Source organism: Nannobrachium achirus, assembly GCF_963921795.1.
Source record: "Nannobrachium achirus genome assembly, chromosome: 5".
In the NCBI taxonomy this organism is placed as follows: Eukaryota; Metazoa; Chordata; class Actinopteri; order Myctophiformes; family Myctophidae; genus Nannobrachium; species Nannobrachium achirus.
The window spans coordinates 48,085,404-48,097,795 of NC_137814.1; the positions used below are offsets into that span (position 1 = coordinate 48,085,404).

General features: G+C 45.6%; 1 protein-coding gene across 1 annotated transcript in view; it reads right to left on the bottom strand.

Moving 5' to 3' along the window:
• Positions 1–12,392, bottom strand: part of LOC308285651 (glypican-1-like) — a gene marked incomplete at both ends in the record, with an annotated part of 185,147 nt that overhangs the window by 18,844 nt on the left and 153,911 nt on the right. Inside the window, 2 exons of the mRNA XM_080726484.1 lie at positions 834–964; positions 2,094–2,259. Coding sequence (XP_080582610.1) covers positions 834–964; positions 2,094–2,259 — 297 coding nt within the window. The remainder of the gene's footprint in view (positions 1–833; positions 965–2,093; positions 2,260–12,392) is intronic.

Here is a 12,392-nt window from a genome sequence, read left to right on the forward strand (position 1 = left end):
ATCAATCAATCAATCAATCAATCAAAAGATGTCCTCAAATGGGTGTGTTTTGTGTTCTGTACAGGGACGTGCAGAGAATGTTAAGAGGCAGGGGCTGACATTTCTAAAAGGGCCTTTTGGTGAAACTATTGAAAATAGCAGATCTCCAAGCCCACAACGCATCACGCTGCGACGCGTTGGGGGCTTGGAGGTCGGCTATTTTTGGTACTTGATACCACACTAAACCAAGCACAATGAAGTGGATATTGGAGATGTGGTTTACGGCATGTATTTCTACACCAAGAGGGCAAATCTTTCAACATAAGATGCTGCATTAAAGTTCAGGGGAGTGCCCTCAGGTATGGCATGGAAAGAGGGCATTTGCATTTCGTTCACCATAGTAAAAACTGAACGGCACTTTTTACAGACCTCATTGCGCGCTATAGAGAGAGGTCTCTCTCTATAGCGTTGCTGCTGCTACTCAAAGATTTGCCATTTCCGATCATGACAAGTGACAAGCCAGTGGGCCAGTTACTGTACATGATTTATATTTCGTCTTTGTCGGGTGGAAACCTTGTATGTCCAAAACCGTTTGTTTTGTATTTATAATTAAAAAAAATATTTAAACTAGTGAAAACAGCCGATCTACAAGCACACGATGCCTCGAGTTCAGGAGAGTGCCTTCAGGTATGGCATGGAAAGAGGGCATTTGCATTTCTTTCACCATAGTAAAAACTGAACGGCACTTTTTACAGACGGTCTGTGTGCACGTGCCTGGTTCTGTGTGTGTGTGTGTGTGTGTGTGTGTGTGTGTGTGTGTGTGTGTGTGTGTGTGTGTGTGTGTGTGTCCTCACCTTGCTGTTGACAGCGTCGATGTTCTCCATCATGGTAGAGATGGCTTCTGATACACGGTTGGGAAGGGAGAGAACCACCGTGTCCACGCCTGCCGGGCCGTCGAAGCGGGTAGCAACCTGCACCATGGTATCTGCACACACACACACACGCACACACACACACACACACACACACACACACACACACACACACACACACACACACACACACACACACACACACACACACACACACACACACACAGTCAGCATGGAGGACGCAGGGGACAGATGAGTGTCATATATTGCTGGCAGAATTGAGTTTTGGTGAGGAATTACATGAGAAATGAGCTGTGACATGAATCAGACGTGTAGTTGATTGTGTGTGTGTGTGTGTGTGTGTGTGTGTGTGTGTGTGTGTGTGTGTGTGTGTGTTTGAACATCTGTGAAAGATCATGCAAGTTTGTATGTGCGTGTGCACTGTGCACACATGCACGTCCTATGATCTTCGCAAGCAAATAACCAGCCATCTTGTGTGTGTGTGTGTGTGTGTGTGTGTGTGTGTGTGTGTGTGTGTGTGTGTGTGTGTGTGTGTGTGTGTGTGTGTGTGTGCGCGCGTGCACGTGCGTGCGTGTACGTGCAAGTGTGTGTGCACCAAAACCAATAAAAACAAAACTAAGACTAAGCCTTTTCAAAAAACCTAAAAACTAAATTAAAATAGCAAACCCGCTTTAAAAACTAATTAAGACTGAATTGAAACTGGGGAAAAAAAAGTCAAAATGATATAAAAACTAATGAAAAATGTAAAACCATAATAACCTTGGTGCGCTGGTGCATTTGTGTGTGTCTGTGTGCATGCGTGTGTGTTGCTGTGTACGTGTGTGCGCGCGTGCGTGCGTGCGTGCGTGTACAGTGTGTGTGTGTGTGTGTGTGTGTGTGTGTGTGTGTGTGTGTGTGTGTGTGTGTGTGCGTGCGCGCGCGTGTGTGTGTGTGCATGTGTATGTGTGCGTGCATGCATGCGTGTGTGTGTGTCACTGTGTGCGTGCATGTGTGTGCGTGTGTGTGTGCGCGCGCGCGCGTGTGTGTGTGTGTGTGCATGTGTGTGCGTGTGCGTGTGCGTGTGCGTGTGTGTGTGTGTGTGTGTGTGTGTGTGCATGTGTATGTGTGCGTGCGTGCATGCGTGCGTGCGTGTGCGCGTGTGTGTGTGTGCATGTGTATGTGTGCGTGCGTGCGTGCGTGCGCGTGCGTGCGCGTGTGTGTGTGTGTGTGTGTGTATGCCACCTGCGAGGTGCCTCCACTCCGTGTTGAGGTCGGCCTGGTTGGCCAGGCAGCCCTTCATGACGTTGGAGCAGTAGTTGCTGCAGGGACGCGCGGAGGCCATGCCGCGGCAGTGAGGGCAGTAGGTCATCCTCATGATGGCACGCATGCACTCCTGGCTCAGCTGCACCTGGAGAGAGACAGACAACACCCAAATACACTTAACACCCAATAAACCACCTGTGTTATCCACTTGAACCATCCACCATCCATGTCATGCTGTCAGGCACAAATCTCCACATTCTAACTTTTTTTTCTTTTTTTTTTTTCAGTAATTGAACGCCCTGCTTGATCATACTACAGTGGGGCGGCAGTGCAGGGGCGTCAAGTTACTTTTAAATATAAATCCATGAATGTCTCTTTGTCTACTGTGCTGGTTATTATGTTGTTAAATTACAGTAAAATACCTATAAATGCTAAATTTAACAAAATGGTCACTTTAACAAGGTAGTCCCCCCAGGAATCCGCGATCACGGAATTTATCACAGAACTCGGGACCACCCGCGGATTTCTCGGCCATTCGCAGACTTTTCTGACGGCCGCGGAATAACAGTGGCGAGTGGCGGCAGAGCAGCGGGAGTAGTTATTACTACTATTATAAAACGATTTGTACAAGGTCTGGCCAGTGGCCACCTCATACAGAGCCTGGGGGAATAGCTTAGCTTTAGCTTCCCTCCTGCTAGCACTGATGCTGGATGGGTCCGGTCCCACATTCGTTCCTGACAGAAACTGTGTCCTGAACTATAGTTCCTCTATGCCTCTATGGTCCTGGCAATAACAATGCTAATGCAGAAGAGAATAAATAAAAATTACACCCATACTAGGTAGTAGGTAGGCTATCCTCTAAAATGTGGTTACTATGGGCATGGTTTGGATGACAATATAGTCTTTGCAACAGAAAGTAATTATTAAAAACATTAGCAATTAAAGAATAATAGATTTAATATTAGATTGTTATTCTCAAAAATGATTATTCGATTATTCTAACCACTAATTACAATTAATTGTAGCTATTTCATGAAGGGTTTTACTTGATTGTTAGAACTATATAATTTTTTGCTTGATAACTGGTAATTTTAGGTTGTTTTTTAATGTCCACGGAATCAAGAAATGTTCTCCGCAGAATTTCGCAGAATCAGGATTGTTCTCCGCGGAATCAAGACTTTTTCTCCGCGGATTCCTGGGGGGACTAACAAGGTATACATAATGTCTTGCGCGCGTTCAAGACACCAGTCATGTTGCCATACCGTAACTTTTTCTGAACTGACGCCACAGCGGCAGTGCACAGATATAAAAAGCTAGATGCCTCATTTGCCATTGCATTGGAGCGATGTGCAACAATTGTAGTCTGGACTTCCTGTAAAAACCAAGGGATTGCTGCCAGTCAAGTGACTACTACTGGCCAATCACAACGCGTCTTTTCCGTGACATCCATTTCCTGATGTTGCGCGGCTGCGTGCGGCTCAGCTGTTCTTACAGGCTGCGTACGTAAAGACCCGCCCCCACCTGCCTCTGATTGGCCTACCAACTTCCGTATGTGTGACGCACGTGGAAGCGATGCACACCGATTCCCTTGGTCCCCTGATGCATATGCACCAGAGCCGAAGGAGGCGTCTACCTTTCTACAGTATGTCTATGCGGAAGTGTTTCTGAATTTGAATCGTGAGAAGTAACAGTTTTAGACATATGAGATTTCCTCCCGTCAGAGACTTCTATTCTGGGGGGAACATTAGCCAAATATAGCCGATCTACAAGCACACAACGAACGCAAGGCACGATGCGCTGTGCGCTTGTAATTTGACTATTCTTGGCAAAGAGATTTGGTGTAGACAGAAAAACACTGTCCAAGTACAAATACAACACCGGTCCAGTTTACTAAGTCTAGAGGGTCTAAATGTTTTATTTAGCAAGCATCAATCTAGGAGTCCAACGGATGCCAGCGGCATTAGCGGCAATAGATCAAAGGCGACTTTTGGCAGTGGAAACCATTTTTCTTGTGCCACGGTCTCCTGTGCCCGCGTGGTCGCTCACAAAGTTCATTCTCATCTTCTCCACAGTATGACGGAGATTTGACAGATCAGTGGTTCTCAACCTGTGGGTCGGGACCCCCAGGGGGGTCCTCAGATTATTTGGGGGGGGGGTCACTAGATGATTAACTTAATGTGCAACATTGTTTTCTCTCTCAACAGTAAACAAACCAACATAACGTTTAAGTGTATAGAGGGTATCTGCACCTTTCCAAAGTGACAATTTAAGAACTGTTAAGACCCTTTTAATACCTGTAAAATTAATAAAATAAAACATTGGCCATATTGTCAAATATTAGAGGCAGAAATTGTGAAATTAGGTGATCTACATGTAGATCTGCTATTTTCACAATAGAACTGTGATATACAAAATCTAATGCCTCAACTCTTAGTGCTCATCAGGGTGGAGGGTCTCCAGTTAAAATATAATTATTTTGGGGGTCGCGGCCTGAAAAGGTCGAGAACCACTGCAATAGATGAAAGGAATACGCTTTTAACCACTTCCCAACCTGGGTCCCTATTTTGGGCAAGACAATAACATTGTCAGAAATCAAGAAATCAAGACAAAGTATACATAGCTTCAGTGGTTAAAAGAATACAGAGAGGTTCGTTTCTATGGCCACAACAATGACAACCACAGTAGGTTTGGAGGTCACCTCCCGCGGGGGCACTGGAGGGGGGGGGGGGGGCACTATTTTTTTCCCAGCATGGTTTCCATGGAAACCATTTTGTCTGGGAGAATGTGCGTTTTGACTCGCCCTGACATTCATAGCCAACATTCTCAGCTCCCTCCATCCTCCATCCCCGTAGCCTCCCATGTGGTCGTTCCCGCAGGAAAGGGCCTCCATGCGTAAAAAAAAAAACTGAAACTGGGTTAATACCAGTAAGCTCTGTTCACAAGAGAGCACAGCTATGCATACAAAACCCCAGGATCTGTGTGTGTGTGTGTGTGTGTGTATGTGCACGCGTGTGTGCGTGTGCCCACACCAGTGTGTGTGTGTGTGGTGCACACGCGCACATACGCGCGTGTTTGCGTGAGATTCTGTAGAACTCTTCTAAGCTGACATCTGGGCCAGCCAGCCCCGATGCTTTTCCTGGAAACTCCTCCTCTCCCCAAGTCACAGTTAAAACCTGCTTTCAACAAATACACAGACTTTAACAGAGGGGAGATAGGATAACAATGGGGATCGGCCGTAAAAACAAATCACACAGGGTGCCGGACTCCGGACCCTCCGGAGCTCGGCGCTTATACAGTTACGTCCATTTTGTCTCCCTGCCCGGGCAGAGTTGAATGAGAGGGAGGACAGAAGGCCTTGTTGTTCTCAGCCTGTGATTACAGTTTCAGGACCATGGACAGCGGCACACACATGCCCCTTCCTCTAATGACAACAGCCGGCGGTGAACACAAAGCCCAGGATCCCTCTGCGGGGCTCACTTGTTTCAACCGTGTTTGTGCGACTCGTTGGCGCGTTCTGACTGGAACGATGGCGAGATCGGGGAAAAAAGTTTAACCCAAAAAAATGTCTTCTAAATCCTAATAGTTTCCTGAAAATGTATCCATATTTCCATATCAGTGGTGCTCAAAGTTTTTGATGTCAAGGATCCCTAGAATATGTATGTACTTGACCTCGGACTCCCATCTCAAAGTATTTTGTTGCCGCGCTATGAGCTTATATAGTATATCTGCTATTTTTGAATAGCCAATGTAGCCTATAAAAAATAATGGTTGTAGTGGTTAAGTGACATGATGCGTTCCCGCTCTTAATAGGTTAAAGCGACTCAACTCTCCAGTGGTATGAAAACAAGATCAGTGCAATCTGGTAATTAATGCCAGTTGGAAGAAAAATGGAGGAAGAACTGAGAGAGACGGGGGGGGGGGGGGGGGGGGGGGGACGACGACAACAAAATAACCACATTCCCAGGCTTGGTGGGGTTTTGGAGTAATCATAATAAGCATCATGAGTCACACATCATGAGGGGGGGTTCCTGCCCCCACACCCCTCCATCTCCACCTCCCCCTCCTCCCCCTCCTCCCAAAGCCCTGCTTCATCATACAAGACCGTCGCACAAGACTAGCGAAAACAGCAGATCTACAAGCACACAACGCCTCGCGGTTGTGTGCTTGTAGATCGGCCATTTTTTAAATCTTTTTTTAAATGACAAATACAAAACGGACGGTTTTGGACATACAAGGTTTCCACCCGACAACAACGAAACGCTCCTCAGGTGAGAGAGAGTGTCAAGCGAGGTGCAGACAGGAGGCAAAGAGGGAGAGGAAGGTGCTACTGCTAAGATACTGATGGCCCCTGCCCCTCCCCCAGCACAACACACACACACACACACACACACACACACGCACACACACACACACACACACACACACACACACACACACACACACACACACACACACACACACACACACACACACACACACACACACACACACACACACACACACACACACACACACACACACACACACCAAACCCCGAAAAGAAACAACAACGGGAAAGGTTTGACAGGGAGGCTGATGAGAGGCAGGACGGTGGGGAGAGAGAGAGACAGAGTGTGCTGGGTAATAAGGTAGTAACTGTTGCATCATCTGTGGCTCTAGCCTATTTAGACCTGCATCGTGTCACTCTAGATCTGAACCACTTTAAACATTATTTTGTGCTTTACCTATTGAAAAATAGCAGACTTACAAGCTCACAGCGCGGCACCGAGTGCCGCGCTGCGAGCCTGTAGATCTGCTATTTTGGAAAGTCGTGAAAATGGGTGCAAACTGCAAATCTTTGAATATATATTTTTTGAAGCGAACGTTTGTAACTAGGTGGTCCCTGATACATTCTTTATTTTGAGATGGGGTTGACGCGAAAAACTTTGAGAACCACTGACATAGAAACATGCGTTTTTCCAAAAAACCTTCAATATTCAAATATTCAAAAGGCTTGGACAAATTTTCACGATTTTTCAAAAATAGCAGATCTGCTATTTCTCAATAGTTATAAAGCATAAAGTAATAATACGATCCCGGTCGTAATGCTTTATCACACAGGCTGTCTCGGGCCAAAGGCAACAGGTGCTTACGGCGCCGCGGCAATAACTGTCTGAAAGGCTACGGTTGGCAGCAGCTTCCCTCACGTCCTTGGGCCTTGGAGGACCACCAAGGACTGTGAGGGACGAGGGACGCCTTAATTAGGACTGGTGATATGAACGGTAGTGACACAAGAACACGCACGGCACGCGCACAAAGTACGCAGGGGCGTCGCACCAAACTCTGGGCCCTGGGTACAAGGATTCTCTCACACTTTGTGCTTTAACTACTGAAAAATAGCAGATATACAAGCTCACAGAGTGGCACCGAGTGTCGCGCTTGCAAGCTTGTAGATCTGCTATTTTCGAAAAAGTTTGAACATTTGTGCAAGTCTTTGAATATTTCTTTTGACAAACCTATGTTTCTATGTCAGTGGTGCTCAAACGGACCCCCATCACAAAATGTTTAGTTCCAGGGACCCCACAAGAAGCAAAATTGGAGTTACAAATGTTTGCTTAAAAAATACACATATTCAAAGATTTGGACACATTCATGACTTTTCAAAAATAGCAGATCTACAAGTTTGCAGCGCGGCACTCTGCTATTTTTCAATAGCTAAAGTATGAAATAATTCCAGGCCCCTCCACCCCTTGGGCCCTAGTAACTCAGTCCCACTTTTCCCCCCATTGTGACGCCCCTGAGAGTACGTACGGCGCACACTGCACTTTACTGTCAGCTCACGCCGACCTTGATTTAAAACCTCCCCACTCGGCCCTATGAGGAATATCCAGAAGACCATTTGCACACGTAAAAAGAGGTCCTCGTGAGCATAGCGATATTATTATTATGCAAAACAAGAGCCGCAAATGGGCTTATCTAGCTGCTCGGGACGCGAGAAAGATTACATAATTGACATAATTTTTGCACATTTGACGTCCCATTGTTTATGTATGTGGGTCATTACATTCACACTGCTCTTTCTAACTGTATTCTTCCTTACTCATCATCCATTCCCCCACACGCAACCTGTCAAGAGGAGCTTCCCCAGCGCATTACTGTAGCTACTGTATACAGTATGGAGGCAATCAGGGTTCCATTTGATGGGGTGAGGGGATCCTTGCTACTGCTTTTGCAGGGTCACATTGGCCAAGCTTCGCAGGACGCTTCATGAAATTAACTAAAATAAATAGCAACTCTCAATTCACACTAGGTGTGATTTTTTTTTTATCATCAATACATTTTCATCCTTGCTTCTAGTCAGACCTTTTGGGAAATGCAGACTGTCTGATCAATTGAATTGAATGTACAGGTGACGATGAAAGAACAGAATGTGTCCTGCTGGACTTGGCTGGTGGTGTCTAAACCTAACCCTCTGGGAAAACAGCACTGATTGGTTGGGAAGAGGAAGTAAGCTCAGTTACCACGGAGATGAGCGAGACCAGACCACACTCACTTCCTTGTTTACATGTTGTGGGCGACCAGCGAGTCACAGACAGTATGAACGGGTGCCGCTTATATATGTAAACATTAGTTTTTTGTTCTAAATTTAGCTGGTGCGGCTTATATTCAGGTGCGGCTTATAGTCCAGCAATTACGGTAAATAAAATGGTTTCCAACCGACAAGGACAATGAACTGGTCTTCACACCAGCAGGCCTATTTTAGGCAAACTTTAAAAAATGTAGCCAAACTGCTTAAAATTCTTCTTTTAAAAATAAAACATTTGACTGAATTTTGTATCTATAAGCTCACAACATAAAACATTGTGGCACATTGTGAGATTGTAGATCGAATCTATTCTCGCTATTTGTCATCTGACGGAGTACAGTAAGTAGGGCATAAGCGTACACATTACAAATCCAACCCTGATATTACACCACCCCATGTGTTACACAGTGCAGACTGGACTCTAAGCCTCAAGAGCCACAAGAAAAGCGCCAGTGTGACCCACTTCCTCCACACACACACACACACACACACACACACACACACACACACACACAAACACAAACCCCCGGGGGAAATGGAACAGAAAACAACTAGAGTTAAGGACACAGCAACTGGTGCAGCCTGAAGCAAAATAGAGGAGAGAACACCGGAGGGGAAAGAAAGACTAGCATATTATCGTCGTTGTTGGGTGGAAACCTTGTATGTCCAAAACCGTTCGTTTTTATCATTAAAAAAAATGAACTACTCTAGTGAAAACAGCCGATCTACAAGCACACAACGCCTCGCACCGCGCCTCGCACCGCGAGGCGTTGTGTGCTTGTAGATCTGCTGTTTTCACTACTTTTGTGCGACGGCCTTGTCTGAAAAAACTTACACATTTTAAACTTGGAGATACGAGGTTTCGATATTACGAGGTGACGATATTAATATTTATGTCATCTTAACCTTCACTGTTATGTCAATTTGATATGTCGCTCTGCTTGTTAGATTTATTTACTATTTGTGTGTCCGCGCACACAGGCACACGCATACTGTATACACAGTACACACACACGCACACACACACCTCGGCGTGTCTGAGTTTTACTACACACTCCGGTCCTGAACTCCTTCTGTGTTGCCTTTCATTGCCGCTGACCTCCTGATTTAAATACTGTACATCCCCTTTCTAATAAAGACTGGAAGGTCATGTCATCTCCTCCTTGTTCATGCAAGGCATATTGATGCATGTAGTAGGCAGGTGCGCACTCACACACACACGCGTAGCACACACACACACACACACACACACACACACACACACACACACACACACACACACACACACACACACACACACACACACACACACACACACACACACACACACACACACACACACACACAGGGATGGAATGATAATAGTTATTGTCGTTTATCATGATTAAAAAGGCTTGTAATAATCATATCGAAGAGATATTCATTTAGCGTGAAACTGTCCTTCGTCCATTAATTGATTGATACTTTATCACGCAAAAATGTGAACAGCGCGTAAGTACAGTAAAACAAGCAAAAAGGGTAACAAAGGTGTCTTTTCCCCCAGGTAGTGTTACACCAAAAATTAAGCCAACATGTACTATATGTTATCACACATATATATATAGTTTATTTTGATAAATGAAAATGGTTTTATGTGTAGGCCTATTTAGGCCCTGGTAGTAATTCATTTGTGAAAGACCGACATAACTTATGGCATTAGGAAAAAAGTATGTTTATACAGTCCAACTCCCTTTTGTACTTTTTTAGGCTAACAATAGAAATGTTGCTGTATTATAGGATCCATATCCATTCACTGCAATAACAACATACCAAAAACTGTTTTGTTTTATAAGTTATGCTATATTATCACAATCTATGCAAGCATTTTGGTCAGATTTTCAACTATACCAGGGATTCCCAAAATGGGTGCCGTGATGCCACTCCAGGGATGCCTCAGAATGATTTGATAACATTTGGAATTCATCAATATCACTTCATCAATATCGCTTCACTATATGCTTAGTAAAACAGACCTGATTTGCACTGTACTTGATGAGTTCTTCCATCTACAGCCAACTCTCTTCACCAAAAACAGCAGATCTACAAGCTCACAACGTGTCACAACGTGACGCGTTGTGAGCTTGTAGATCTGCTGTTTTTGGTGAACCTTCCCCCCCCAGAATAGCGATGCTGGGGTTCAAGTGGCTAAACGTCAAGTATAACGTTATTTTCGGATATTTCTCCGTGACATAGCCTACTGTATTTCCGGGGTGGAAAGATGCGCATATATGTTGCATAATATAATCTAAAAATGAAAAGTGTAATTCAGGGGTGCTGTGACATGGAGGAAAAAGTTATTTACAGGGGTGCCCTGAGTCAAAAAAGTTTGAAAACCCCTGCTCTATACACGCGTATACTGAGGTCAGCTGTGGTGCTGTCTGTTGGCTTTGCTGCAATTCAGCGATGTGGTCTGATGCCTCCCTGTGCAGGCTGCGGTAAACATCTCCAGTCTCCTGACCCATTAGGTGGCTATGAGGAGCTATAAATAGGAGCGGTTGTCTCATTAGGACCCAATCAATTGAAGATAGAGTTACAACGGGGGAGACGGAGGGGGAAGCTAAGGATCCTAATTAGTACACCGGGCTATACACGCTGACTCTGAGGGGGAGAGAGAGAGAGAGAGAGAGAGAGAGAGGACAGGAGAGGACACAGTTCTCAACAATGTTGACAGAAATGATGGATTCATAGGCAGGGCTGAGACTGGATGTGACATAAATTGAGGAGGATGGTAGAAACGACCAGGGACGTGCTGGCCATTGGGAAAAGCGGGACAACTCCCGAACGGCCGGTTCATTCCCGGCCGGTCCAGGCCGGCCATTAGGAAAAAAATAAAAATAAAATGTCGGCCTTCGTCTCTGTCGGGCAGAAACCTTGTATCTCCAAGTTTCAAATTTACTTTGCTTCATCATACAAGGCCGTTGCACAAAAGTAGTGAAAACGCCGCGAGGCGTTGTGTGCTTGTAGATCGTCTGTTTTCACTAGTTTAAATCATTTTTAAAATGAGAAATACAAACAAACGGTTTTGGACATACAAGGTTTCCACCCGACCACAACGAAATATAACAAAAAAAAAGAAGAAAAATGAGGGCCACTCCAACTCTTTTTCCCGGGCTGAATCAGGGGCCCAGCACGTCCCTGGAAACGGCAGTAGAAGAACTGAAGAGGAGAGGCGAGGAGAGGAGAGGAGAGTGCTGGGTCGGCTCACTGTGCTTGCAGTCCTGTGGCCAAGGACCACAGTGTGAAGCCGGTTGAACGGCGGTGCACAAGACTAGCTCGCCGGGGGCAAAAAGAGTCTTTTCATTGTCATTTTCCCTCTGCTTTTCTCTTTATTGCGACCGAAGGTCGCATATACTCTGAAGAATCGTGTCGCTTGAGTGTCCGAAGCCTCGTGACCGTCCTTCCGAAGCCTCTGTGATGTCAGTGTGATGTCAGCCGAGTTGTGACATCACTTCCTGTACAGGGCAGCTACATGAAATGTGGATAACACTATATATGGAGATAGTCCAGTCCATCATGTCATATGGGACTACCGTCATAGAAAGTAGCCATTGTTAGGCCGGAGTCAATGGCTGTCTGTCTGACTGCCAAGTCTGCCATTGACTTGCAGCGCATGAACGCCGCACTGGAGCGTGAAAACCAACAGGCCTGATGGAAAATGATACATGGCCGCAGGC